Source organism: Rhinopithecus roxellana, chromosome 20 (genome assembly GCF_007565055.1).
Source record: "Rhinopithecus roxellana isolate Shanxi Qingling chromosome 20, ASM756505v1, whole genome shotgun sequence".
NCBI lineage: Eukaryota > Metazoa > Chordata > Mammalia > Primates > Cercopithecidae > Rhinopithecus > Rhinopithecus roxellana.
This window is the reverse complement of record NC_044568.1, coordinates 5,956,680-5,983,638: the sequence shown is the minus strand read 5'-3', so window position 1 is coordinate 5,983,638 and position 26,959 is coordinate 5,956,680. Positions and strand designations below refer to the sequence as shown.

The window sequence follows — 26,959 nt, the reverse complement described above, 5'->3', positions numbered from 1 at the left end:
TGGTTTCCGCCCCAGGCTAGTGTCTGATTCGTGTAACCCATCAGCTCCGCTCTCCCGGTCACAGCCTCTCTGCTCAGGGAGTTTGTGGAACCAGAAAAGCTCTAGGTCTGTGGGCGAAATGCCAGGCTCGCTGGCCCTGCCGCCCTCCCCTCAGCTTTGCCTCCGCCCTGCGTGGCCCCGTGCCGTTTCCCTTTTTTTTCTTGCTGGCAGTGGAATGGACGTTGCAGGCGGAACTAACGTCGCTGCTGCGTTTTGCAATCGCGCCCCACGCATGCTTCTCGGCCCCGCGTCCCACTCCTTCACCCTGCGGGTTCGAGCTCTTTGGGCTGAGGACTTTGGTTTTCCTGGGCTGTCCCTGTGCCCCAGGGAGCAGGCAGGGGGACCAGCACATGACTACTGGAGCCTCCATGGCCCTGGCAGACCCAGCCGAAATCTTGCGGCCCTTGGTGTACAGAGGTGGAGGCCTCTCCAGAACCACCCAGAGCGCATTTTCCTTTCTAGAGGGGTGAGGGGCTTCTGTGTAGTTATTTACCTTTAACTTGGAGGCAGGTACGGGAGCAAATGTGGGGGACATAGAGGTCCAGAAAAGCATCCCAGGCTCAGGGCCTGGGCCATGCCCGCTCCCCCATTTCTCCCCCAACTCCCCGTGGTCCCCAGGCACCTCCCACCCATTTCACCTTCCTTTCCTTCCAGAAGCTCGGTCAGACAGGCCCGGCTGTCCTGAAGGGAGCACTGACTAGCGTTTTACCCCTCAAGCTGGTTTTGTGGGGACAGAGCAGGACCCCTGCAGTCTGACTTCCGGTCCCCGGAACCTGGGCGTTTTCCTTTCTCCTCAGCCTTGTCGCTCCTGTCTGCTCCCAGTGAGGGGAGAACAGTGGCTCTTAGCCATTTGCCTGGAGCAGGCCAGCCCCCAGAGGCCCGGGCGGGGCACACCTCCCGACAGCTCAGCTTTCCCTGGTCCAGGACACCCCGACCGTGTCTCTCGCCTCCGGCATGGCTTTGCTCTGCCCCTGCTCCCAGCTCCTGTCTGTCACTAACCCTTCACTCTCCACCTGTGACCAGGCGGGACTGAAAGCCAGGGAGGGGCTGGTTCAGGCCAGGGCTGGGGCGGCTCTTGGCAGATGCCCTCGTGCCCATCATCCTGGGCACCAGCATGGGCGTTTGGGCATCCGGCCCCGTGCTGGAGCTGATGGCTGAGGTAGGGAGTGCTTTAGTGCTGCCAGGGAGCTCTTGGGCACCCTCTGAGGATGGGGGAGTCTAAATCCCCCAAAGGACAGAGTGGACAGGAGGTCATCAGGAGGAGGGTCTGGGGAGCAGGTGGTCCCTGGGCATGAGCCCCCTCACGCACCCTGTCCCTACAGAGCTCTGACAGCGTCCCACCTGGCTACGAGCCCATCTCGCTGCTTGAGGCGCTCAACGGCCTCCGGGCTGTCTCCCCGGCCATCCCCTCAGCCCCTCTTTATGAAGAAATCACCTATTCGGGCATCTCGGACGGCCTGTCCCAAGCCAGCTGTCCCCTCGCAGCTATTGACCACATCCTGGACAGCAGCCGCCAGAAGGGCAGGCCGCAGAGCAAGGCCCCTGACAGGTGAGCGGCAGCCAGGCTGGGTACATGGCAGGGGGTGTGGTGCCACGTGTGTGGAGCAGGCGTGTTTGTGGTTTCAAATCACTTGATGGTGTGTTTTCTTGTGGTGATTCCCCAGAAGGACTCAGGGACCCCACATCAGGTTGGACTTGTGAATAAAGTTTATTACAGCAAAGAACGCAGCAGACGAGGCAGGAAAGGCCTCCGGGCAGCCGGAGGCTTTGGCCCCTCCACCGGGGCTACACCAGCGTGCAGGCGCATACACACTGTGGAGCGGGAAACCTCAGGGGTCAGTGATGGGTCTGCTGAAGGGAGCCCTTTGAGCCTCTGGGTTCCCGGACTTCACTGGGAGACTGGCCACACAGGCCCACTCTACTGGTGACCAGCCAGGGCATCCGAAACTCGGGACCTGACAGTGACCCAGGCACACTCACTGCTCTTGCTGTTGGCCCTGACAAGCCACGGGGCGTGGCTCTCCAGGCGATGACTGCATCATCCATCACTCACACGACAGCCTCCCGAGGGCCTGTCTCCTGGGGTGGGCCACGAGTTGTTTGTGGTTCCCCTGGAGCCTTGAGGTGTATAGAGCGGCGGCTGCCAGGGGAACTCCGTGCCTCAGGCCTGTTGGTTCTCGTAGAAGAGTTTCAGGAAGGCGGGGTTCTGCAGGGCCGTCCTGGGCACCCTCCATGCCCACGAGGAGGCAGCGCCAAAGCTCAGAGGAAAGGGGGCCTCTGTCTCCTGCTGCTTCTCCTCCACAGGAACCACCAGCGGTTTCTCCTCCTTCAGAAAGCACAGGAAACCCAGGCCTGTGCCAGTGTGTGGGAGCCTGTCAGGCGGGTCTGTGGGGCTGCTGCTGCCTGTTGGCCGTTTGGGTTGGTCCCCGTGGCTGGCGATGCTCTTCTCCAGGCAGTGTCCTTGTGTGGGTTCTGGCAGGCGTTTGCAGGCCCCCAGGTGCCCTGTGTGGCTTTGGCAGGGTTAGCCTTCCTTGTTGCTCTCCTCTCACCCCTGCCCACCCTCCTCTGTCCCCAGCACCTTGCGGTCCCCGTCTTCCCCTATCCACGAAGAGGATGAGGAGAAGTTCTCTGAGGACGTGGACGCCCCTCCCCCACTGGGTGGCGCAGAGCTGGCCCTGCGGGAAAGCAGCTCCCCTGAGGTGAGGCCCCCCAGGGAAGCTTTGTGCGCCCGCCCTGGCCAGCCCTCCTCCAGCTTCTGTCGCTGGAATCAGACCCCATCCCACTGCCCGCCTGGGCACTCCCGCACTTCTAGGCCCTTGCTGAGCTGCATGGCTCCTTAGCCTCGATGTGTGGATGCAGCACCCCCGGTGGAGCGGCTGTGTGGGTCCCGGGAGGGCCATACCTGATGGCAGCTTGTCCTGGAGGGGTGGCCGAGGTACTCTCCGAGCTCCAGGCCACTTTCCGCTTTGTTTTCTAGAGTTTCATCACAGAAGAGGTTGATGAGTCGTCATCACCAAAGCAAGGTGAGCCCCTCCTTCCGTGGGTACAAACCACATCCAGGGACCAGGCAGCCCTGGCTCACTGGGGTCTTAGGGCTTCAGGTGGCGTTGGGCCAGCACCTCTTCTGCCCCAGGAACCCTTGGCCAAGAGGCCCCTCTCGGTGGCACTGGGATCCCGGCTGGGAGGGACTGAACGGGTGACAGGGTCAGGCCGCGCTGTTCACCCTGCAGGGCCGTCTGCCTGGGATAGGGAACACCTGCCAGCATTGAGTCCTTGTTTTGAAACATGAATGTGTAATGTTTCTATGATCAAAACAAAAAAGCCTCATGCTCTGAACATCCAGGACACAGTGTGGAAAAGGGGAAAAAAAAAAGCCCCATGCAGGGGGATGGAAAGGAGGGAAATAGACGGGAAACCCTGGCTTTGGGGTCCCGGGAGAGCAGGTGGGGTCACGGTGGCGTCCTGCTGGGAGCCCAAGCCTGGGGCCCCCACGGTGGCTACAAAGCCCTTGGGTAAGAGAGACGGCCCTGGGCCTCCTGCCCAGAGGGACCTGCCGGGACCTGGCCCCTGCCTATAGATCCCTGACCTCGCCCTCCACCTTCAGGGACCCGAGCGCCTTCCATTGATAACGTCCTGCAGGATAGCAGCCCTGAGCACTGTGGCCGAGGCACACCTGCTGACATCTACCTGCCAGGTAAAGGGACTGGGGTCTAGGGGTGAGGGGCTGGGTGCCTGTCTCAGTGTCCGGGGAGGGGGCCCTGCTCTGATGGTCGGTGCATAGCAGCAAGGGCTGGTCCATTGGAGCCCAGTTCTCTCCCTGGCTCTAAGCCATGCCCCTGCTATTGACCCTGAAGCAGGATGCGGACCAGGGTCACGGCCACAAGGCAGCCTCGTGCAGGGCCTGGCTCTTGGGAGCGGAAACTGTACCAAAGCCCTTCCCTCCCCGGGGCCACCTTGGCCACAGGAGGCGAGAGAGGCTGCCTGTGAGAGTATAGGTTCCTTTTCCTTCTGCCTCCTGCTCACTGCCAGGAGGGCAGATCCAGCCCCTCTGGGATCACCACATCTTCCCCCACCCCTGGTCATATCAGGCGTCCACAGGCCCCATGCTGGGTGCCAGGTGAGCTCCTGGCAGAGTCTGAGAGCTGCAGACAGAGCAGGAGCAGGTGCCACATGCTGTGCTGGGTAGTGGGGCCCTGGGCCACAGAGAGCATGGGCTGTGTCTTCTGGGTCACCCTGCCCCAGGCCTGACATAGGCCACCTGATGCAGCAGCACATCCCAGGCTAGGGCACAGAGGACAGGTAGGGGCACCAGGCGCCAGCAGGGAGCAGCAAGACCGGGAGAAAGGGTTCCTCTTTTCACCTTGTCCAGAGGCTTGGGCCCGGGCCCGGTCAGCTAAGCACCTTCGTGTTCTGCTCTGCTAGGATAAGATCCTCAGTTTCGCATCCTAAGTTCCAAAGACCGGGAGGGAAGTGGGGGCTCTCGGACTTGTGTCTCAGCGCCTGCCGCGAAGCTGTCTGTGGCTCTGGAACTGGGACGAACAGCTACAGTGGTGTGTTCAGACATGACCCCAGAGCCACTGTGCAGCGGGCGGGGCTCCTCCCTTGCGGCTGCCAGGCCTCTTCACCCCCTTCCTGGCCCCAGGGCCCACCATTGCTCAGTCCTCCCGAGTCACCCGGTGACCTGGGCCTGGCACTGGGTGGCTGTGACGTGCTTTAGTTGGAAAGGGGCTCTTGTGTCCCTGGACTCTGGCTGAGCCGTGGCCTGTGCTCCCGGGCTGGGAATGACAGGCCACAGGAGCAGGCACTGCCTCTGGTGCCCTGACGGCCACAGCAGCCTGCCCCCAACACCTCACAGCAGAAAGTGTGTTTAGGCCCAGCTTACCTTAAAGTGACACAGAATTCAAGTAAGGTCTTTCCAAGGACCTCAGATATTTCATTCTGATTAAAAACTTGGGGGGTGATTGGGGAGGGGCCAGGAGAAGGACCTCAGCTTCTGGGAGCCACGAACGTGACATCTGATCCTGCAGGGTGGCCCTGTGGGGCAGCATCTCAGAGGCTGCGCCTCCCCTACGTGGCCATGCCTGGGAAGGATCAGGACAGCCACTGCCGACACTGGCCCACACAGATGAGGCCAGGACTCCGAGTCTCATGCCCCACCCCCAGGGGAGGGTCTCAGGCCTTCTTCAGGTCCACAGATGGGGGCAGGCAGCAGTCATCTGTGGAGGTGGCAGAGGAGAGGCCGAGTCTACATCGGGGCAGCCTGAGGTGAACTCCTGGGCCCCGGGCCCCCTCTTGGACTCGGCTGCTGCTGAATCCCAGCAGGTCAGCCTGCATGGCCTCAGTTCTGAGCCACGGAGAGTGCATCTGCCTTTGGGGGCCGTGTGGCGCCATCTCCATGGCTGTCAGCCTCGTCAGCACAGGTTTCTGTGTGTTTTTAAATCGGTGTGGTGACCCCTCTGTTCCAATGGCTTTTTCACTTGTCAGAGCCCTTGACTGTCTCTCCGTGTCTGTGTTTAAGGCATGAACACATGTAGGAGCCTGTGGTTTCTCATTGGGGTGCAGCTGCTGCCTGGCGGGGTGGGCGGCATCAATGAACCCTGGTGTCCCTGTAGATGGGAGGGCCCATGAGATAGTGAACCCCGGGGCCCTGGTGTCGTGGAGTTTCCCTGGGCTCAGTCCTGTCCAGCCCCAGCCCCCCACCCAGGGCCTTCACTCCTGAAACCAGAGGTGGACTGCGCCCGCCAGGTCCTTCATGCACCCTTCCCTAGGCTGCAGCGGTGGGAGCTGCGGGAGGGAGGGCAGGGCCAGTGCGCTCCTCCACATTGAATTCTGGCTGCACTCTGCCTCCCAGCTGTGGTTCTCCTTGTGGTTCTCTGGTTGCAGCAGAGCATTTGCTTCTAGACGGCCTCGACCCCGTCCCCAAGCTGGTGCCCTTGCTGTGGCTGTGCCGGCTGCTGCGCGCTTGCTAACCGAGCTTCCGTCTGTCTCTCCCCCTCTCCGCGCAGCCCTGGGGCCCGACTCCTGCTCTGTTGGTATAGACGAGTAAGCCGGTACGTGACCTTCCAGACGCGCTTCGGGGGCTCTGACGCGCGTCCTTGGAGAGAGGAGCCCTCCCTGCTCTCTGGCGGGGTTCCTTCTGGTTTTCGGGTCTTCGTCCGCATCTGTCTTCCCAGGGGCCCTGGATTCCGAATCCAGAGCTCTCCAGTGGCTGCTGCACCTTTGCCCAAGAAAGTGGCCTCCTGGCGGGGGGTCCTGACTTTTGGGGCCAGAGGTCTCTCCATCTGGACTAGGCGGCCAGTCAGGCTCTTCTTCCAGCCTTGAGGGGCCCTGGAACAGTCCCAGCCCAGGCGCGCCAGAGCCACTGTCCCCTGCAGAGGCAGGAGCTTGAAGGATCAGGGCAGAACCGTGGAGGGAACCCCAGGGAGATGTGGGGCGACGTGTCCCGAGGGGAGAGCCCCAGGCCTGGGTCTGGCCTTGTTCCGGGTGGTCCCACCATGAGTTCCCATCCGTCCTGCAGCAGATGCGTTAGGGCGCTCGGCAGGTCCACTTCCATGTTCTGATCATGGCTTTAAGTAACAATTCATGGGGAAAAGAATGCGCCCCAGCTTGGGAGAGCCCCTGGATCACCTGTTTCCAAGCTCAGTCCCCGTTTCTTGGAGGGAGTCTGTCCTCGAGGGGCCCTCTGGTGCCCAGGGGATAGTATCTTGTATCCTGTCCTGAGGGCGTCCGCTCACATAGCCACCTGCTCCCCTGCTCCCTCCTTCCCTTGTCAGCATGGCCACCATGGGCCTGGTGTCACCGTGGGCCTGGCAGAGAGTCCCTTGTGGGCTGCCTTTGTGCCATGAGCCCACCATTGCTGCCGACTCACTTGTCCCTCCCAGTACTGGAACCTTCTAGAACACCAGCACTGAGTGACAGAAGGCCCTGTGAGGCTGGCACTCCCCATTCCCCCCCAAGAGGTCCTCCCCATCCCCCCCAAGAGGTGCCCTCTACCACGGTGGCCCAGGTGAATGTTTTACAGAAGGCCGCTCTGTCCAGGCAGTGGTTCACACCTGGAATTCCAGTACTTTGGGAGACCAAGGGGATAGATCACTTGAGCCCAGGAATTCAAGATCAGTGTGGGAACACAGACCACCTCTCTATAAAAAATAAAAAATTGGCTTGGGCGTGGTAGCTCGTGCCTGTGGTCCCAGCTACTCGGGGGGCTGAGGTGGGAGGATCGCCTGAGCTGGGGAGGTCAAGGCCCACTCCAGCCTGAGACCTGTCTCAAGACAAAAAAAATACACACACATACCCCCATTCCAGCTTGAGACCATGTCTCAAGAAAAAATACACACACACACACACACACACACACACACACACACACACACACGGGGGAGAGAGAGAAGGCAGCTCCAAGAGTGCCAGCAAAATGTAGGCAGACGGATTGGTGACCCTCTGCCTTCCCGAAGGGTCTTGGCACACATGCTACGTGCAGCTCTGGTCTGCCGAAGGCCCGTGCAGCCTGCTGGGAAGTGCCTGGCCGGGGGGTCCAGGCTCTAAGAGACCCTTTCCCCTTGGTGGACTTGAGCCGGGCCAGGGAGAACTTCGCTTCTTTTGACTGCGCTCTGCATTCCCACGAACCTGTCTTCTTGAGCCCAGCGAGTCCCCCTATTGACCCCTCTCCTGAGCTATCATACCCCTAGATTGAAACAACAGCACCTTTCAGAGGGGCCCGGCCAGTGCGTCGGTGGAAGGTGCTATGTGAATGTTAGGATTCAGGTCAAGCTTCCAGAGGCAGGAGTGCCGGTGTGTTCTAGAACAGGGCTCACAGCCTCAGAACCCTGCTCTCGTCGTAGTCTCCTAAAAAAAGCCGCCCTTCACCTGAGAGTGGGGCCTGGGCCATGTCTACTGGGAGCCATGCATCAGGGCTGGTGGCTGGGTATTGGGCAGCCCTGAGGCCATGCTGGCCCCGTCCCAGGCTCCGCACCAGCAGTGTTGCCCAAGCTCCAGGGACGCCAGACCCATCCAGGGACAGCGCCTGGTGGCATTGTGCAGGCCAGTCTGGGTATTGGGGCTCTGTGGGAGGCTCCTCTCTCTGCCTTGCAGTAGCCACCCGGGGGCCACTCTGAGCACAGGCTTGTTCTCATCCAGGGCTGCTCCCCACCCGTACACCCTGGGCTGACCGAGTTCCACTAACCCAGCCAAAGGACCTTGGCAGGACAGCGGCTGTTACATCCCAGGAAACTAACCAGGGCAAGGGCAGGAGACCCAGAGGGCAGTAGCCGCGGTGCTGTGGTGCATTCTGACACGGGGCTACAGCTCTGCTGCCGGTGTCGGGGGATGTGGGGTCATCTGTCCTGAGAGGGACACAGTGTATTTGGCACAGCCGGGGAGTCCTCCGTCCCTCGGTGTGCTCGCATCTGAGTGAATCTGCTGTTCTGGCCACGGGTGGCGGGAGTGGGGGTGCCGGATGGCCCAGAGCCTTGGGGGGCTCCAGATGGGTAGGAGCGGGTGGTGCGGGACCAAGCATCCGAGTGTGACCCTCCTCCCCTCCCTCTGCTCCCACCTGCAGGATGGCCCACTTCCATGGAGATGGCCCGCGGCCTCGGCACCACCAGCCCCACCTGGCCTCCACTTGGTGGCCCCAGCCCCGATCCTAGCACTGCTGAGCTGACCCCACTCTGAGAGCCTGGCCGAGCTGGCAGCATGGAGCCCTCAGCTCCCCAGACTTTGCCGAGGGGCTGCCCTGGACCCCGGTGTTAGCCGGCCTCTCCTGTCTGCATGCCCCCTGTGGCCACCAGGCTCTGAGGGGCCATGGTGACCCTTGATCAAAGAGCACAGTGGACTGTTCCCTCCAAGTCTCCCTTTTCTACAGTTGATATATTTGTAACTGGTACAAGATGAAGGACAGCAGCTTTCCATCCCTCGTTCAGAGCCCTGGTTCCCCAGGGTCCCGTGCACTGAGTGGCTGGCGCTGCCCACGTGTGGCCTGTGCTGGCTTTGCCTGCTCCTGCAACACTGCGGTCACTGCCCCAAGAACTCAGCAGACCTGCAGAAGAGAATTTACCGGTGGTTGAAGCACTGTCTTCACAGATGTTCAGGGGCAATGAGGGGCTCCAGGCACGGTCAGTGAAGGAAACAGTGCCTATCTGCCCACCCTGCGTCTCACTGCGGCGACCTGGCTGTCGCAGCTTTTTGTCTTCTGCCGTGTTTGCGTGGTCTCAGTGCCCTCTCTGGTGCATCTCCGCTGGGGCCCTCAGTGCTCGGGGCCTGGGGTGCACGGGTGCCGCCCTGGGCAGCTAGTATCTCAGCCTGGTGCTGGGCCTGACCGAGGGGCGGAGACACAGTGGCTTCCAGCATCCAGTGACCTTGTCACCAAGCTCCACACCTTCTCATGGTGCTGGCTTTAGTGACATCACCAGGTCCCTCCAGGTGCAGGGGTTTCTGTTCGACAGGCTACTGCCAGGGAGGACCTGGCGGCCTCCTTGTTCCTCTTTGCCATTGGAATGTCCCCTTGCAGTTTATTTTTTTCTTTTTTTCTTTTTTTTTGAGAGAGTTTCACTCTTGCTGTCCAGGCTGGAGTACAGTGGCGCTATCTTAGGTCACCACAACCTCTGCCTCCCGGGTTCTAGTGATTGTCCTGCCTCAGGCTCCTGAGTAGCTGGGATTACAGGCATGTACCACCACGCCCGGCTGCTTTTTTTGTATTTTTAGTAGAGAAGGGATTTCTCCATGTTGGTCAGGCTGGTCTCAAACTCCTCACCTCAGGTCATCCACCCGCCTTGGCCTCCCAAAGTGCTGGGATTACAGGCGTGAGCCCCTGCACCCGGCCCCCTTGCAGATCTCTTTGATTGGTTCTATAGCAGGCTTCTGTGGCAGGACTGGCTTGGGGAGGAGGGAGCCAGCAGCACACTGGGGAGTGGGGTCCCAGTCGGGAGGCTTGGCCTCTGGGTGACCTCATCCGGTTTTTTTTTTTGTTTGTTTGTTTGTTTGTTTTTAAGGTAAACCTCCTGGGCAGCAGATGTGCAAAGGGAGAGTGCCTAGGCCTGGTGACCCAGGGCTGGAGCTGTCCCAGTAGAGCCCTGGGCCAGGAAGGTGTGTGCTGCTCCCTGGCCCCGGAGGGCTGCCCTGCAGCCGGGCCTGCGGATAGGACAGCCAAGGGGCAGCTCAGTGCCCTCCCCTGAGGCTCACGGTGGCTCTGAGCACAAGCTCTGCCTAGTGGGCACTTGGGGGAGACCCAGCAATGGATAGCACGGTCCCCACACCCAGCTCCCTGGACACCCAGGCCAGCCACCCCTCCTGCTTGTGCACACGCACGCACATGCTCTCACCCGTACATGCTCACACATGCACGCCCACTTGCACATGCTCACATGCACACGTTCACACATGCACACGTTCACACATGCACACGTTCACACATGCACACGTTCACACATGCACACATGCTCACACATGCTCACATGCTCACACATGCTCTCACCATGCACATACTCAATGCACATGTTCCCATGCATGTGTGTACTGGGACCGAGCATCTCCCACGCACCTCTCCCCGCCCCACGCACCTCTCCCCGCCCCACGCACCTCTCCCCGCCCCACGCACCTCTCCCCGCCCCACGCACCTGTCCCCGCCCAACGCGCGCACACACCCTGCACCAACCCCCCGACCAAAGCCCCAGCCTCTGACCATCGGTCCTGGTGCCAGAGCTCTGCGCGAAGTTTGGGCCGCAGAGTGGCCCGCTGGGACTTCCATGTGCTGCCGTCTGATGGGCTCAGATGGGCTCACCGTTGGTTCGTTTTTACTGTATATTTATAGTAATAAAATCCTGCAGCAATATCCTGTCTGCTCCTTCCTCTGGGTGCAGCCCTCGGGAGTGTGGCTGTTTCCTGACCCGGAGTTTTGCCACTGAGTGGTTGGTGGTGGCTCCCACACCCTGGCAGCTCCATGGCCTCTGCCCGGCTTCCCTCTGGGGTCAGGGCAGTGAGCAAGGTGAGGGCTAATGAGAACGGGCAGCTCCCATCCATCCCTGTCAGGGCTGGTTGTCTGGTTGGAGGGAAGCCACACCCTCGAGGTTGGGCTGTCTCCTGAACAGGTGGTGCGGGAGCCCAGGGCCTCCAGGTGTGAGAGTTGTCGCTCCCGTCCCCATCTCTAGCCCCAACTATTTCAAGGCGTTTGCTAAGTACTTGCTGTGTGTCAGTGGAGGCGGAACAGTCGAAGAGCTGACGGCCTGGCCCGGGCCCCAGGCCCCTGCCTTGCAGGCAGTGAGATGCCCAGCAGCTAATCAGAATCCTGCCAGGTTTGGTTACTATGAGGAAGAAAGCGTGGTGGTGAGATGAAACCGAACAAGGCAGGGTGGGCCTCTCTGAGGAGACTTAAACAGCCCTGAGGGCTGAGGAGGAGCTGGCCCTGGAAGAATGTTCCAGGTGGCAGGAGTGAGCCTGCTGTGTCCCCAGGGGAGAGAGCCCTTGGCTGGAGTGAAGGGTGCTGGATACTGAAAAGCTTGCAGGGGCTGCTGGAGTGTTTTTATAAGGGGGAGTCAGAGTTTTAAGAACAGGTTTTCGAGCAGAGGAGGAGAACTAGAGCCCTGTGGCTGGCGTGTGGAGCCTGGATGGCGGGAGCAGGTCTAGCTACCCATGGTTGTGGGCTTGCAGGCTGGAGTCCAGCCCCAGGCCTCTGCACGGCCCCTGCTCCCCGGCCCAGGGAGTGGCCAGTGCCCCAGGGCACCCACCACACCACCGCCTACCACTCGGCCCCAACTCCTTTGGCTCAGGTCAAGCTGCCACCATGGTCCTTCTTCGACTGAAGACTGTGAGACTGGAGGGGAAGCCCATGTTCTGGCCCATCCGTCCCTGCCCCGAGAAGGCTGCCACCCATGGACCCTGCAGCTGCTCTGACATGCCTGGGTCTGGCCCCATCCCAGTGTGGGTAGAGGGGTGCCCAGGGTGTCAGACGGGTGCTTGCATGGGCCAGATCGGCTCCCCATCTACCTCCCAACAGACACAGCACTTTTTCTCATGTCTGGTCTTGGGGAGGGGCTGAAGCAAGGGGAGCCTCCCCTGCTGTGCCCCTGCGTCCCACAGGCCCTGGGCACTGGCGGGGCTTGGCTGCCTAGGGGTGGGGGCCCTCTTTGGGTGGGAGGACCCTTCCCCTTGCTGCCCTCTCCCCTTCTGACATGGTCGCTCACCCTGGAATCTGGCCTTCCCCTGCTGCCTGCAGCTGTCCCATGTGGCCCCTGACCCACTGGTGGCCATAGGAGGAGACAGAGGTACCCTCTCTGGGTTCTTATCTCCACATCTGACACCACCATGGACCTAACAGGTGAGTTTCCAGTGCCCACCCTCTGCCTACCTCTCTCTCCTCCTGCTTGGCTCCACTCAAGGCAGCCTTCTCTGTGCAAGTGAGCTTGGCCTCACTGCACAGCTCTCCTGAGACTGCGCCCCAGCCCTGGGCACCCATGCTGTGAGTGCAGGCGGGTGGTTCATGTACTTAGCAAATCCATTCCCCCAGTGGGGAGGAAAGTGGCCTTGGGCCCTGCTGCTGGTGAGGTGAGCCTTGCCATCATGGAGTTCAGCGGACCTCGCTCTCGGGCTGTTTCTGATGTTTCTGAGCCTGACACATCTCCAGTACAAACACAAGGTAAGTACCTCAGGCTCTTGTGGAATTGGGATCCTGTCTCTGTCACCAGCTGCTGGGTGTACTTAGGCAAGTTCTGTCCCTCCCTGAGCTCCAAGTTCCTCGTCGTAAATTGGGGAAACCCCTCTTCCCCCAACAGTATCTGGCACAGGGTGCCTGGCATGGAGGATGCTGGAAAGCTCCAGCCCCGGAATTTAAGTCACTTTATGCTCAGCAAGCTGGGTCTACAGAGCCCCAGCGCTCCTAGTCCGCCCTGACCCAGCGTGGACTCGGGGACTGGGGCACTCAAGCCCGGATCGAGCCGGCCAGCAGGGTGGCTAGGTCGGGACTGCTGTCGTGCGTGGCAGGCGAAGGCTGTCGCCCTCCGGGCTCGGGTCCTGTGGCGCTGGCGGAGCAAGGCTCCGGGGCATTTCTGGCTCGTGTGGTCGTGCCAAGGGCGCCATTGCTGATACACGGGGCCATGCGGGCCGGGTCCGTCTCCTGGGGAGAAACGGGTGAGCGCAAGGGGGATCGGCGCCATCGAGGGTGGAGAAACCGCAGGGATTTTCGGCTGTCTGCTTTGGGGCACCAAGGAAGATGTTCGTCCCCCACAGTGGGAACCTTGAGCCACCACGGCACCGACCAGTCGACTAGACGCTCCCGTCGGAGGCGGGGCCACCGCCCGGGGTGTGCGATTATTGGGTGACGGCTGACGCTCACCGCCCTTTGCGCACCGCTCGCTGCACCTCTCGACGATGCGCCGCGATACTGCGAGGGGCTCGGTCCCGGGGCGCGCCGGCGATTGGCGGGGTAACGGGACCCGGGGGTGCGGCCGCCCGCGGATTGGCGAGGCGCGGCGGGGGCGGGCTCGCGCATGCTCTTAAGTGGCAGCGACGGGGACGGGGTCAGTGCCAAGATGTCGACGGCGGCCGTTCCAGAGCTGAAGCAGATCAGCCGGGTGGAGGCGATGCGCCTGGGGCCGGGCTGGAGCCACTCATGCCACGCCATGCTGTACGCCGCCAACCCTGGGCAGCTCTTCGGCCGCATCCCCATGCGCTTCTCGGTGCTGGTGAGGACGGGAGCGGGCGCGGGCGGGCCGGGGCGGGGGCGTCTGACGATCTCCCGGCATTGACCCGCGCTCCCTTGCAGATGCAGATGCGTTTTGATGGGCTGCTGGGCTTCCCCGGGGGCTTCGTGGACCGGCGCTTCTGGTCGTTGGAGGACGGCCTGAACCGGGTGCTGGGCCTGGGCCTGGGCTGCCTGCGCCTCACCGAGGCCGACTACCTGAGCTCGCACCTGACCGAGGGCCCACACCGCGTCGTGGCGCACCTGTACGCACGGCAGCTGACGCTGGAGCAGCTGCACGCCGTGGAGATCAGCGCGGTGCACTCGCGCGACCACGGCCTGGAGGTGGGGCCGCCGCCCGGGCCCCGCCCCCCGCCCCGGGGTTTGGCTCTGGCCCCATGGAAGGCACCGATGGGTAACACGTCTCCTGAGGGTCCCCTGGCCGGGCTGGGTCGGGTGTCGCTGTCTCCAGCAATGGGGTGGGGAGAGGGGTCTGGGGCTGGGGGACTGGGAAAGGAGGGGCGGGGGTGGGGGCCGGGGCTGGGGCTCCCTCAGGGCTGTGTTACATCTGCCTTGCTGCCTGCCATTGCCAATCCTGGGAGTGGGGAGTGGGATCGGTGGGGAGGAAGGGATGGGGGAGGAGTGGGTCTTGCTTAGGGAGTTGGAAAACTTGAAACTTGACCACAGCGGGGGGTCGTAAAACTTGGGAACCTCATGGGGGGCGTGAAGGCTCTTGGGATTTGTGTTTTGTGGTCTGGAAGGGTTGGACTCCAGGTGTTCAGGCTTCGTTGGGTGGACGGGAAGCATGGGGTGTGGACCCCGGGTGGTGGCCTAGGTACCAGGGGGAAGTGCATGGGGTCAGCCTCCACACTTGCTTGGGGAGGAGGGGGCTGCATTGCTCCAAGGGAGCTGGTTGGCTTCTGCCAGGTCCTGCCTGGGTCTCCCATTAAGTCGTTGGCAAGGATGGCTGCTCGTACCCTAGCCTCACAGCTTCCAGGCCCCTCCTGCGGGGGATGCTATTGCGTGGCAGGCCTGGCCCCAACCCCTACCTCCTGTCTGCGCAGGTGCTGGGCCTCGTGCGGGTCCCGCTGTACACCCAGAAGGACCGAGTCGGAGGCTTCCCCAACTTCCTGAGCAACGCGTTTGTGAGCACGGCTAAGTGCCAGCTCCTCTTTGCCCTCAAGGTGCTCAACATGATGCCTGAGGAGAAGCTGGCTGAGGCCCTGGCTGCGGCCACCGAGAAGCAGAAGAAGGCCCTGGAGAAGTTGCTCCCAGCCTCGTCCTGAGGGCTGCCTGGGCTGCTGGCACCCTCCCCTGGGCCGGAAGACTGGGAATTCCTGCCAAGTGTGGCTTCTGGAGTGTGTGTGTGTACCCCACTTCTGACTGCCTAGGGCAAAGGGGCATCCTGTCATCTCCACTGTCCCAAGCAGTCACTAGGTGGTGGCCCGGCCAGCTGGGACCCAGCCCATCCTCTCAGGCAGAGCAGGGTGGTCTGGGCACACTGGGCCTGCCTCTCCAGCCTCAGGATGCTCTTGTTCATCCCAGGCTGAGACCCTCCTGTGTGTGTGTCTCATCCCGGCTGGTGGAGGCCCACAGGGACTGCGCACAGCTCCAGGGCCACTCGGAAGACGGGATATGTGGGTGGAGGATGCATTCCTGCCTCCTTCCTGAGCCAGCTCAGAGCCTGGGGGAGAGCCAACTTGGGGTAGGAACTTAATACTGTTAATTTGGGTTATTGTTGGATTTACTTTGCTAGATTTTCTCTTTCACCACGTGTGAACTGTGGGTGAGGTTTCAAAGTAGCTTCACCCCACGTGGCTTGGTTCCCAGGGACAGTCAGGGCCTCGGGGGCCCAGCTATGTACAACGAAGCTGTCGAAGGAGAAGACAATAAAGTCACTCCTCAGCTGCTCTGTGCGTCTCTCAGCTGCTGTGTGTCTCGGTTCTGGATGCAGCCAGCTCAGGCCTCCTGCCCTGGGGGAGGGAGGAGCTGCCCCAGCCAGAGGCATGTTTGTCCCCAGTGTTGACGGGGGCAATCCCAGCATAAGCGCTGTGCCCATCAGCCAGGTTGGGGTATCTGGGCCAAGACCTTCCTGGCAGGCTCCCCTTCCTGATCCTGATGGCCCTGGCTGCACCTGAGCTGACCTGCTTTGCAAACCCGCCCTACACCACCATCTGCAAGCAGCTGCAGGGGATGGTGTAGAAGTGCAGGCTTACTGTGCAGAAGGACAGCAGCAGAGCCATCCCTTGCGGTCTCCTACAGCCTTCACATTTGGAAGGACTCCAGTGGCATCGTCAGAAAATGTTCACGGCCCATACCTGGCCTGGTGAGGGAGGTGGTGTTCCCAGCGCCATCTCAGAGCTCGATGTGAGAGCAACGTGTCAGGGGAGGCCCTATTCTACAGCGGGCTGGGGATGTTCTTGGCTCTCGAAGCCTTGAGTCACGTGGGCTCCAGGAGCAAAGGCACTCCCGAGCAGCAGGGGACAGGGCAGTCATGGTTGCTGCACTGGTCAGTGCTACATGTCATGTGACCAGAACTGAGCCCTTCACTAGCTGTTCTTCAATTTTATTTTCCAACAAATGGCATTTTCCAGGTGCCCCAGTCCTCACCCCTAAGGTTACACCTCAGTTAGCACCTGTGTGTGTGTATGGATATACTTTCCCCCAGGGCCCTGCCTGGTCTGGGCCAGGGCAGCCCATGAACTCTGGGCCTCACCACCAGGCTCTGGGTGAGACCCTCGTCCCGCCTCAGTGCTGGCCCGAGCTGCTCGACCAGGGCCGCAGCCCGTCTTGCCTCTGTCTGCCGGCTGCTCCCGGGGCCTGATCCTCTGGCCCCCACTGGGCCTGGGCTGCACGTGGCAGCTGCCTGCTTACTGTCCTCTTCACTCCCTGGCACACAGCTTCAGGGTGGACCAATCACCCAACGTCAGATTCTGAAAGAAAAAGCCCCGGTAAGAAGGGAGGGGGACAGGTGGGTGCGTACGCACACCTGCAGCTGCCCAGACACGCCCTGCTGCTCCCGCCACGGGGGATCCAGGCTGGCAGACACTCACCGGCCCGCGGGCTAGGGCTCCCGCCACTTCTTCCCGTTCAGCACCTGCAGCTTCTCCAGGCTCTGGGTCACTGAGCACAGTGCTTGCCCTGAGGAACGATGACCGTGAGCCTCTCCCTCCCAGGCTCGGTAGAACTGGGTAGTGCTGCCCAGGGGTCTGAGCTGCAGGATGTGACCTGCCTCTCAGCCGTCATGGCCCCAGCCCCGAGATCAGCCTTGGGGTAGAGGGACTCAAACTCGCTTTCCCTGGAAAGGGGTCCCTCTGCCTCCCTTGGAAACAAGGAGCTCTAAGTCTTCAGCGAAGTCTGGTCCCCGGAGACTCACCCATCTCATGGACACGGTCCTCCAGGGCTCCCGAGAGCTCGGGGAGGCTCATGGCCTGCAGGGACACTTGCCATCCCTTGGAGTCTGTGGTGCAGGGATGGAGTTAGCTGTGGGTCTGTGTCCCCACAGGCCCTGCTTTATTCTGAGCCCATGCAACCAGGAGAAGCTGCTTGGATCAGAGCCTCCCTACCCGCCTGGCAGTGTCGAAGCAGCCTCCTAGGGCTGAGGCTGGGGAGCCCTGTTGTGCCCTTCCTCCCACGGGCTAAGCGAACACTACGAGGCCCGGGTCAGCCCAAGAGAAGACAAGGCTGGGCCGGTGGGGATCTGGGTCTGGGCCCTGGCTGGAGGCTGCAGAAGTCACTGGCGGTCTCAGCACGGGCAGCCATAGCACAGTGCCTCCCACCCCTGGGGGACAGGTGGTTTTCCCGTCACAGGTGAGGAAGTGGGCTTGGGTGCCCAGGGCCCCCTCTCCTTTGGCTCTGGGATCACGTGCACACAGGGACCTGGGAGAGTGGCTGCCGGCCGGAGAACCAGGCCAAACCCACTGGGTCAAACCCAGCTTCAGGGCTCCCCGCTTTCTCCTCTGCCCAGTGCGGAGTCAGGCCACTGCTCTTACCAGCTGTGGGGAGGCCTGGGCCCAGGGTGGCTGCACCAGGGGGATGGTCCCGCCTCACTCGAGCTGACAGCTCAGCTTGACAGGCTCTACCAGACACAGGAACAAGTGCTGGTGAGGGCAGAGGCCTGGCCGCCGCAGAGCCCCCACCTCAGAGCTTCAAGGGGAGGGAGGGCTCTGCCCTGTCCCTGCAGCTGGCCTTCGTGAGCTGGCCCAGTGCCCCATGAAGCTGTGCTAAAGAGCAGGAGGGAGAGCGGTGCAGATTCCCGACCCCGACTGCTGCCTGGGTCTGCCTGCAGGAAGGAAGGGCCTGGATGAAATGGGGGTGGGGTGGCTCCAGGCGCTGAAATCCACCTCTCAGTTACAAAATCAGGAGGCAAGGATGTCTGGGGGCCCAGGGGCCAGGCGGCTGACCACTGGAGGCCCAGCCCAGGCCAGCTCAGAGCCACTCACCGCAACTGGTCCAGGACAAGGGCAGCGTCCTGGGCCAGGGCCCACGTCTCCTGCAGCTGGGCCTGGAGGTCCTCGCGGGCACGGTCCTGCTCCAGCAGGCAGCTCTCCACCACGGCACGTAGCTCCTGCTCCTGGCACACCTGGCCCCGCACGGCCTCTACCTCCTCGCAGCGCTGCAGGGGGCGGGAGGCTGGGAGGTAGCCGGGCAAGCCAAACCCCTGGCCACGGCCCTGTCCTCTGTGTGCGGCCCTCTCCCCCTTGCATCCACCTGACCCCTCCACACAGCGCCCACCTTTTCTGTCAGAGATGGGGCCAACTCAGGGGTGTCGCCCTGCCCCCCTATCTCCCACCCACAGCCACTCACCTTGTGCAGCTGGATGGCGAGCTCCTGCATCTCAGCCTCCAGCCGGTCGGCGTAGGCCAGCTCCAGGGCGTCCCCGGGCGGGCGGGCACTGCTGTGCCAGCGGGCAATGGCGGACGTCATTTTCCTCTTGGGCCCAAACAGCCTGCAGGGGGAACATGACCAGGACGTGCCTCAGCCTCCCAGGAGCGCTTACATGAGCAGGAGTTTGCCCCAACCCCGGGCTCAGGGCCAGAGCGGCCCTTCTGCACGCACGTGATGCCGATTTCCTTCAGGTCGCTCTCAGTGAGGGTCAGAAAGATGCGGAGGTCCACGTCCTGCTCCTCAAACACCTGCAGGTACTTCAGACACCCGATCTGCTCCAGCAGTGTGGCCAGGTCCTGGCAGGCACAGGGGATGGGTTGGGGGAGGTAGTGGCCGACGACAAAGCAGAGCCATTTTCCTCCGCTTGGAGCCCCACCGCTTCCCCAGGCTTAGCAGCAAGACCGGGCCTGTGCGTGGCCCCCAAGCTGTCCCCGCCTACTCTGGTGCCTCAGGCAGGGCAGGACGTAGCAGGCAGGTGAGTCCTCAGACTATGGTCGGCCACCTGGGGACACTGTATGTTCATCACGAGAAACTGGCCTCCTCCTGCCTCACATGCTTAGCTCTGTGAAGGGGCGATGGAGCTGCTGATCTGGACAATGCTTTGTACACAGAGTGCGCTGCTCTCTAATTCTAGAGTCTCAGTGTCCGATGTTCTGATTTCCACTTGTCTAAGCGCAGCTCTTCTCCGAGTTCACCTGTCTGGAGTTCACCGAGCTCCCTGGATGTAAGAGCCGTGTTTCTGATCCACCTGAGATGGTCAGGCTGTTTCTTACCCGTCGTTTCTGCTTTTCTCTTCTTCTGGAATGCCACTGTGTGGACGCTGTCAGCGTGCTTGAGGGGGTCACAGGTTTGTTCATTTTTTTCACTCTTTCTTTCTGTTCCTCAAGCGAGATGACCTCAGGTGACCTGCGTTCACAAGTTTTCTGATTCTTCTGCCTGCTCAATTCTGCTGTGAGCCCGTCTAGTGATATTTTCATTTTAGTTTACTTTTCAACTCCAGAAATCCTACTTTTGAGAGTTTATTGCTTTTAATGGAGAAACGGATGTTTCTCTGCCATTTTCCTCAAGCTGTTTTCTGAAAGAAACATACTTAGGACACTACCCTGACCAGACTCCACTCAGTGTATGTTGAAGGGACCGAGGTGTGCGCCTGCTCACTGAGCCGGGGGCTGCAGGGAGAAGCCGGCATATCAAGGCTCTACTGAATAGCACAGCCTGTGCTTTAACAAATAACCAGGCAGGCCGGGCGTGGCGGCTCACGCATGTAATCCCAGCACTTTGGGAGGCCAAGGCAGGCAGATCACAAGGTCAGGAGACTGAGACCAGCCTGGCCAACACAGTGAAATCCCATCTCTACTAAAAATACAAAAAATTAGCCGGACATGGTGACACGTGCCTGTAATCCCAGCTACTTGGGAGGCTGAGGCAGGAGAATCACTCAAACCCGGGAGGCAGAGGTTGCAGTGAGCCGAGATTGCGCCACTGCACTCCAGCCCAATGACAGTGCGAGACTCCATCTCAAAGAAAAGAAAACAAATAACCCACCAGAGCTTCCTTCCCTCTGCCTCTCGTCTCCGTATCTCTTCTGCCTGCACAGGGTAGGAGAACTCAGCAAGCACAGGTGAGACAGCTGAGCTGTGAGTCACACCTGTCATCCCTAAGGTAATGCATGGTCAGAGGGACCACAGCAAGGATGAGGATGGTGGCAGCTGTAACCATCACCAAGCACACACCGTGTGTGGTCCCTGTCTCTGTTTCAACCGCATCCTGTCATACTCCTGCAGGCAGCTCTGAGCTCAGGTGCGTTTTCCTTCTCCCCAGGCTCAGGGAAGCCAACGCCAGTATGGAAAGCAGGGAGACAGGCCCTTCGAACAAAGGAGAAGCCCTGCAGCTGGGCCGCCTGCAGAGCCTAACAGGCCATGGGGACGCCACTGCCATTCTGCTCTCCAAGCAGCACCTGGCACGTTATATACACAACACATGCCTCATAAGTCACAAAAAGTGCCGTCTCTGAGTGTAACCTCCAGTTTCACAAGCGGTCTTACCTGGGGTCCTGAGTAGGCGGCCCTCTGAGTCTGGGGGCTGGACTCAAGGGGAAAATCTTCCCTGTCAGTCCCAGTGCGGGGAGGCCACTGGCTGTCAGGATTCTTGGTCTTCATGTAACTTTTAGCTTGTTTGCGAGCTGAGCTTTTACAGGCGTGGTCCGAGTCCTGCGGTGAGAGCCATGTATCTGAAGGAGCACACGGACTGACTGGAGAGCCTTGGTGAAAGCCCCCACCCGCCACACAGGGGCTTCCAGTGCGTTCGCTGTCGTCTGAGAATCCAGGCCCTGGTCACGGCACGTCCCAGTGCAGCACACACGTGTAGCACGTGCTTGTTACAGATGTGCTCATTTTTTTTTTTTTTTTTTTTTTTTTTGAGACGGAGTCTCGCTCTGTCGCCCAGGCTGGAGTGCAGTGGCCGGATCTCAGCTCACTGCAAGCTCCACCTCCCGGGTTCACGCCATTCTCCTGCCTCAGCCTCCCAAGTAGCTGGGACTACAGGCGCCTGCCACCTCGCCCGGCTAGTTTTTTGTATTTTTTAGTAGAGACGGGGTTTCACCGTGTTAGCCAGGATGGTCTCGATCTCCTGACCTCGTGATCCGCCCGTCTCGGCCTCCCAAAGTGCTGGGATTACAGGCTTGAGTCACTGCGCCCAGCCAGACGTGCTCATCTTAAAGTAACTGGGGGATGTTAGGCATCCCCACCAGGGCCCGGCTATGGGAGAACGAGAAAGAAAGAATCCGCACCTCATTGCTCTCCACAGAAGCTTCGCTGCTCAGCCCCTGGGCTCTGGCCAGGCCCTCGCTGCTGCTGCTGCTCTGGACAGGCTCCAGGTTGGCACAGAAAGCATGTTCCTCTGAGGGCGGGAAGACAGGGCGTCCGCCTGCAGGCCTCACCGAGGTGCTGTGCATTGGCGTGCCCCGGGCTGAGCCACCCCCGCCAGGGCACTCCTTGGGGCCTGCAGTGGTGGCTTCCTTATGTTTCAAGCTTCCTGCCTGTCCTAAACCCTCCCCTCTATACAGACGGGCAGGGCTTTTTTGTTCACTGATAAATCTCAAGCACCCAGGGCAGTGCTTGGCGTACGGTGGGCACTATGTAAGCAGCTGCTGCATGGAGGTGCAGTTATAACACGACATTCCTATTGGAGCCTGTCCGGAAAGCCTCAGGGGGCTCCCAAGCAAGGAGCTAAGCCTGTTGGTGTGGAGTGGCTCCCCCACGCTGCACGGGGACGCTGGAACAGAAGCTTCTCCCATTCCTCACAAGAACCAGGGCTGCCCACGCCTCCCCCGTGCCTGTCCTCTGCTGGATGGCTGGGCTGTGCCCCAGCACCAAGCCCGGGGGATAAGTGGGGATGGGCACACAGGCGCTCCAGGACCTGCCTGAGCCGCGGGCTGGACAGGGATGGGGGTGCACATACCCCGGCTGCTGCTGCTGCTGCTGCTCTCCACGTCCCGCTCGTTGATGGGGGAGGTGACGTCCCGGCAGCAGAGGCCCTCTTCTTCCAGGGGGTTCTCACCACTGCTGCTGAAGGTGACATATCCCCGGGGAGGAGCCTGCTCTGTGTACAGAATAGAGCCCATAAGCCCAGGGAACTCCAAAGCAAAGCCGATCCTGATTCCAGATGCCCCCACGTCCTCAGAGGCCAAGGCCCCAGATAGAGGCAGGCGACTTCCCGCTCATGACCTCATCTACTTGCCCCCGTGACCTGGCATGGCTCTATGTGTGGTGTGTGGGTGGAAAAGTCGCTCTGAGGGTCAGTCAGTGGCCCAGACCAGTGCGTGGTGGGGCCAGGGCTGGCAGCCAGGTCAAGCCTGGGCCCTCTCCATTGTACCGAGCAACCTCTTTTTCAAGGGGAAAACGTAGGAAATGGTAAGCTGTATTTACAGATGCCTGACCAGAGAAAACTATACCACTAGTGTTCCTTTTAGCAGGAGGTATCTAATGACCTCACACAGACACCCGTCAACCAGGTGTCTTTATGTCCCTATGACCTTTAACCATAGGCTCTTAGCGGGCTCCTCAGGTCAGTCAACCCCGGCGAAAAAGAGATCTGGCTGAGCACCAAGGAAAAAGGCCTTGGGCTAAAAATTAACAGCAATAGTATGAAATTACCTAACTCTACCTGCCTCTAAAACCAAGCAGAAAACGGGGCATGAGGCCGGGCACGGTGGCTCCAGCCTGTAATCCCAGCACTTTGGGAGGCCGAGACGGGCGGATCACGAGGTCAGGGGATCGAGACCATCCTGGCTAACACGGTGAAACCCCGTCTCTACTAAAAAAAAATACAAAAAACTAGCCGGGCGAGGTGGCAGGTGCCTGTAGTCCCAGCTACACGGGAGGCTGAGGCAGGAGAATGGCGTAAACCCGGGAGGCGGAGCTTGCAGTGAGCTGAAATCCGGCCACTGCACTCCAGCCTGGGCGACAGAGCGAGACTCCATCTCAAAAAAAAAAAAAAAGGGGGGGGGATGCATATCAGGCAATTTCACTCCAGTTCTGCCCCTTGATTTACATAAAAAGACTGACTTGACCAGGCATGGTGGCACACGTCTATAATCTCAGCTACTCAGGAGGCTGAGACAGGAGGATTGCTTGAGCTCAGGAATCGGAGCCTGCAGTGAGCTATGATCGTGCCACTGCACCCCAGCCTGGGCTACAGTGAAACCCTGTCTTAAAAAAGAACCCAAAGGATTGGTTGGTGGGACCATGGTGAACTTACTTTCTTCATTACATATTTTCCTAGTTATGGAGAAGTTTTTACAATCAGCACGTGCTATTTCTCATTGCCCCCTAAAATTTTTTTGAGTCAGGGTCTTGCTCTGTTATATAGACTGGAATGCAGTGGCACCATCATGGCTCACTATAGCCTTGACCTCCTGGGTTCAAGCAATCCTTCCACCTCAGCCTCTCATGTAGCTGGGGCTAGGGCTACAGGCATAGGCCACGATGTCTGGCTAATTTTCAAAAATTTTTGTAGAGATAGGGTCTTGCTACATTGCCCAGGCTGGTCTCACAACTCCTGGGCCCAAGCAATCTTCCTGCCTTGGCCTCCCAGAGTGCTGGGATTACAGGTATGAGCCACTGCACCTGGCCCCCTAATTTTTTTTTTGAGACAGAGTCTTGCTTGCACTGTCGCCAGGGTGGAGTGCAGTGGTGTGATCTTGACTCACTGCAACCTCCGCCTCCCGGGTTCAGGCGATTCTCCTGCCTCAGCCTCCTGAGTAGCTGGGATTACTGGCACATACCACCATGCCTGGCTAATTTTTGTATTTTTAGTAAAGACAGGGTTTCACCATGTTGGCCAGGATGATCGCGATCTCTAGACCTCTTGAGCCACCTGCCTCGGCCTACCAAAGTGCTGGGATTACAGGCGTGAGCCACCACACCCAGCCTCAAATTTCTTAATTACTGGCAAAGAAAATATATGCACGTATAGAAAATTTAAATTTCGGCCGGGCGCGGTGGCTCAAGCCTGTAATCCCAGCACTTTGGGAGGCCGAGATGGGCGGATCACGAGGTCAGGAGTTCGAGACCATCCTGGCTAACACGGTGAAACCCCGTCTCTACTAAAAAATACAAAAAAAGCTAGCCGGGCGAGGTGGCTGGCGCCTGTAGTCCCAGCTACTCGGGAGGCTGAGGCAGGAGAATGGCGTAAACCCGGGAGGCGGAGCTTGCCGTGAGCTGAGATCCGGCCACTGCACTCCAGCCTGGGCGACAGAGCGAGACTCCGTCTCAAAAAAAAAAAAAAAAAGAAAATTTAAATTTCACAAGGTATGAGAGGAAAAAACAAAAATCCCTTGAAATACCACACCTGAGACCACCACCGTGATTACTTCTTTGTGGATACATACAAAGAACCGCACACAAGCGGCTTCAGACATGTATGATTTTGAGAAAGTGTCTGTTGTACAGCTATATAAATTAATTACCAACCCAGCCCCAGGATGACAGTCTCCTTCCTGTGCCCACCACACCTCAGGCTGCAGCAGGTGGCAGGGACCCTTTGGAAGGAAGAGACTGTCACTCAAAATGACCAGCCCAGTGTCCCAGAGCCAGTGCTCACAGCTCAGCGGACGGGACACAGGCGGGCCCTCATGCTGTGGTGGGGCTGGCCAGCAGCTCGAGAGAGGCCTTGCCAGTGGCCCAGTCAGCTCGCCCCTCCCAGGATGATGGAAGAAGGTGGGTCTCCAGCTCCCAACCCAGCACCCAGGCTTGAGAAGACAGAAGTCTGCGCATCTGCTTGTCTCTGGGGTTTTAGAAGGGAATTCAATTACTCATGTACCCTTGGCTGAAACACTGTCTACTCTCACTTTTCCAAGTCCTGGCCCCAAAGAGGCCTTGTTCCCGAGAGGGACCAGCCCTGAGGCCTGTGAGAGCAGCAGCCTTGGCCTGGCCATGACTGGGTCACAGCCATCAGAGGAAGACAAAACTCACATCTCCAGCTGAGCTCTGGGACAAACCACAGCAGTAGAGAATAGGCACCAAACCCAGCTCCCTGAAAAATAGCCCCCAGCACTCCCCAGAGCAAAATGCTCAACAGCCTGGGGCTGGCAGTCTGAGAATCAACTTGAGATCTGAAAAGCCACAGGCTAGGAATCTTCACTAACAAGTGGGCCCTCTCTCAGGAGGGTCTGAGCACAACTTCACCGCCCTGAGAAAACAGCAGGGCCTGCCCTTGGCCTCCCACCCCCAGCAGCGTACCTGACCCAGCTGCTGTGGGCAGGGCAGGGAAGTGAACTTCACGCTTGGTGTCCTCCCTGCATTAGCCGACCCTCACCTATGTGATGAATGAAATCTGAGCAGGATACATTTCTTCTGCAGGAGAGAAAGTTCTATTCCTAAATTTAGCCAATGAAAAGGAAACTCAAGGAGATTAAGCAAAAAACAAGAGCTAGTCCGTGACCAATGCATTTCTATCAGTGTACTCAATCCTGAGTCTCCCTAAGCATGAAAGCTGGGCCACCTGTCCCGCTGCCACCTGAGGTCCAGCGACCCATGTTGCAGGAGCCTAAGAGCTATTCCATTCTCGCCAACACAGAATCTTGGTATGCAGTGAGAAAGAGCCCTGGGGAAATGCAGGCCACTCACCATAGTGAGGCCGTGGGGCTCTGCCGCCCAGGCCAATGCCTGTGATCCTGGCCAGGGCTCGCGGTCCCTCGTGGATGCTGACACCCTTCTTCCGGCACGGTCTGTGTCTCTGAGGAGCAGGGCAGGACTCGTCAGAGGAGCTCAGATCTTCGTACTTTTCTGTGGTCAAACACCAAGATTAAGACAGTCTGTTCAGTGATGGACTCATGTACTAATCCTTATGGCAAACTGAAAGAAAGTAACTGTCGCCGGTTTTGTTAAATTAAGAAGGGTATCTGCCAGGGCATCACTTTTGAGAAATGCCCTAACAGGCCGGGGCGCTGCTCCAATGGGCCACAGAGAACTGCAAAGTTAGTGAGGATGGAAAGTTTCATTTTTCTTGAGACAGAGTCTCTGTCCCCCGAGCTGAAGTGTAATGGCAGAATCCTGGCTCACTCACTGCAACCTCTGCCTCCTGGGTTCAAGCGATTCTCATGCCTCACCCTCCCAAGTAGCTGGGATTACAGGTGCGTGCCACCATGCCCAGCTTTTTTTTTTAAGTAGAGACAGGCTTTTGCCATGTTGGCCAGGCTGGTCTCCAACTCCTGACCTCAGGTGATCTGCCTGCCTCGGCCTCCCAAAGTGCTGGGAATACAGGCGTGAGCCACCGCGCCTGGCCAGGAGTTTCATTGTTATCTCTGTCGAGGTTTGCAAAATTGTTCATAAGCCTGTATCGTTCATAATCAGAAATTTTGTTCTACTTTGAATAAATAAAATCTATCTCTTCATTAAAATATATGGTAATATCAGCAGTCACAACTGCTTTTTCCTAATCCCTTCCTTTGGAAGCAACTTTTTTTTTTTTTTTTTTTAAATGGAGTTTTGCTCTTGTTGCCCAGGCTGGAACTTCTGCCTCCCGGGTTCAAGCGATTCTCCTGCCTCAGCCTCCCGAGTAGCGGGGATTACAGACACGCGCCACCGTACCCAGCTAATTTTTGTACTTTAGTAGAGATGGGGTTTTATCATATTAGTCAGGCTGGTCTTGAACTCCTGACCTCAGGTGATCCACCCACCTCAGCCTCCCAAAGTGCTGGGATTATAGGCATGAACCACTGTGACCAGCTGGAAACAACTTATTAAAGAATTCTGTTTTTTCTTTTTTTCTTTATTTTTTTGAGGCGAAGTCTCGCTCCATCGCCCAGGCTGGAGTGCAATGGCACCATCACGGCTCACCGCAAACTCCACCTCCCGGGTTCGCGCC

The 26,959-nt window shown here is 59.5% G+C and overlaps 3 protein-coding genes across 22 annotated transcripts in view; 2 read left to right on the top strand and 1 right to left on the bottom strand.

The window, feature by feature from the left end:
• MGRN1 (mahogunin ring finger 1) overlaps positions 1-9,661 on the top strand; it is a 69,599-nt gene extending 59,938 nt beyond the window's left edge. For 4 of the 7 annotated variants that reach the window (XM_010353905.2, XM_010353904.2, XM_030925694.1 and 1 more), the window contains 5 exons: positions 1,362-1,588; positions 2,615-2,738; positions 3,017-3,062; positions 3,644-3,733; positions 8,597-9,661. In XM_010353905.2, the coding sequence (XP_010352207.1) occupies positions 1,362-1,588; positions 2,615-2,738; positions 3,017-3,062; positions 3,644-3,733; positions 8,597-8,709 (600 nt within the window). In that variant the 3' untranslated portion in view covers positions 8,710-9,661. Of the gene's footprint in view, positions 1-1,361; positions 1,589-2,614; positions 2,739-3,016; positions 3,063-3,643; positions 3,734-6,044; positions 6,090-8,596 lie in introns of all 7 variants that reach the window. The other 3 variants (XM_010353907.2, XM_010353906.2, XM_030925695.1) reach the window with 1 other exon arrangement.
• A 3,528-nt stretch (positions 9,662-13,189) lies between these two features.
• On the top strand, positions 13,190-15,630 carry NUDT16L1 (nudix hydrolase 16 like 1). 3 transcript variants are annotated; one of them, XM_010353903.2, is made up of 3 exons: positions 13,389-13,709; positions 13,790-14,120; positions 14,770-15,630. In XM_010353903.2, the coding sequence occupies exons 1-3, from the start codon at positions 13,515-13,517 to the stop codon at positions 14,862-14,864; spliced, it is 621 nt and encodes a 206-aa protein (XP_010352205.2). In that variant the 5' UTR covers positions 13,389-13,514; the 3' UTR covers positions 14,865-15,630. The 3 variants fall into 3 exon arrangements, with proteins under 3 accessions (XP_030781552.1, XP_010352205.2, XP_010352203.2); XM_010353901.2 differs by having other exon boundaries at positions 13,511-13,709; positions 13,790-14,050; XM_030925692.1 differs by having other exon boundaries at positions 13,190-13,709; positions 13,790-15,630.
• A 625-nt stretch (positions 15,631-16,255) lies between these two features.
• ANKS3 (ankyrin repeat and sterile alpha motif domain containing 3) overlaps positions 16,256-26,959 on the bottom strand; it is a 42,655-nt gene continuing 31,951 nt past the window's right edge. For 10 of the 12 annotated variants that reach the window (XM_030925681.1, XM_030925682.1, XM_010353896.2 and 7 more), the window contains 11 exons: positions 25,720-25,878; positions 22,052-22,192; positions 21,381-21,490; positions 20,638-20,802; positions 18,764-18,888; positions 18,512-18,653; positions 18,148-18,320; positions 17,698-17,783; positions 17,082-17,165; positions 16,759-16,846; positions 16,256-16,638 (listed from right to left, as the gene is read on the bottom strand). In XM_030925681.1, coding sequence (XP_030781541.1) covers positions 16,770-16,846; positions 17,082-17,165; positions 17,698-17,783; positions 18,148-18,320; positions 18,512-18,653; positions 18,764-18,888; positions 20,638-20,802; positions 21,381-21,490; positions 22,052-22,192; positions 25,720-25,878 — 1,262 coding nt within the window. In that variant the 3' untranslated portion in view covers positions 16,256-16,638; positions 16,759-16,769. Of the gene's footprint in view, positions 16,639-16,758; positions 16,847-17,081; positions 17,166-17,697; positions 17,988-18,147; positions 18,321-18,511; positions 18,654-18,763; positions 18,889-20,637; positions 20,803-21,380; positions 21,491-22,051; positions 22,193-25,719; positions 25,879-26,959 lie in introns of those variants that run through there. The other 2 variants (XR_004055524.1, XR_004055523.1) reach the window with 2 other exon arrangements.

Bases quoted from the DNA above. Each gene is read 5' to 3' on its own strand.
- NUDT16L1 (XM_030925692.1), top strand. From the start codon at position 13,515: ATGCTCTTAAGTGGCAGCGACGGGGACGGGGTCAGTGCCAAGATGTCG. The intron at 13,710-13,789 runs GTGAGGACGGGA...GCTCCCTTGCAG, and splicing joins CCATGCGCTTCTCGGTGCTG to ATGCAGATGCGTTTTGATGG.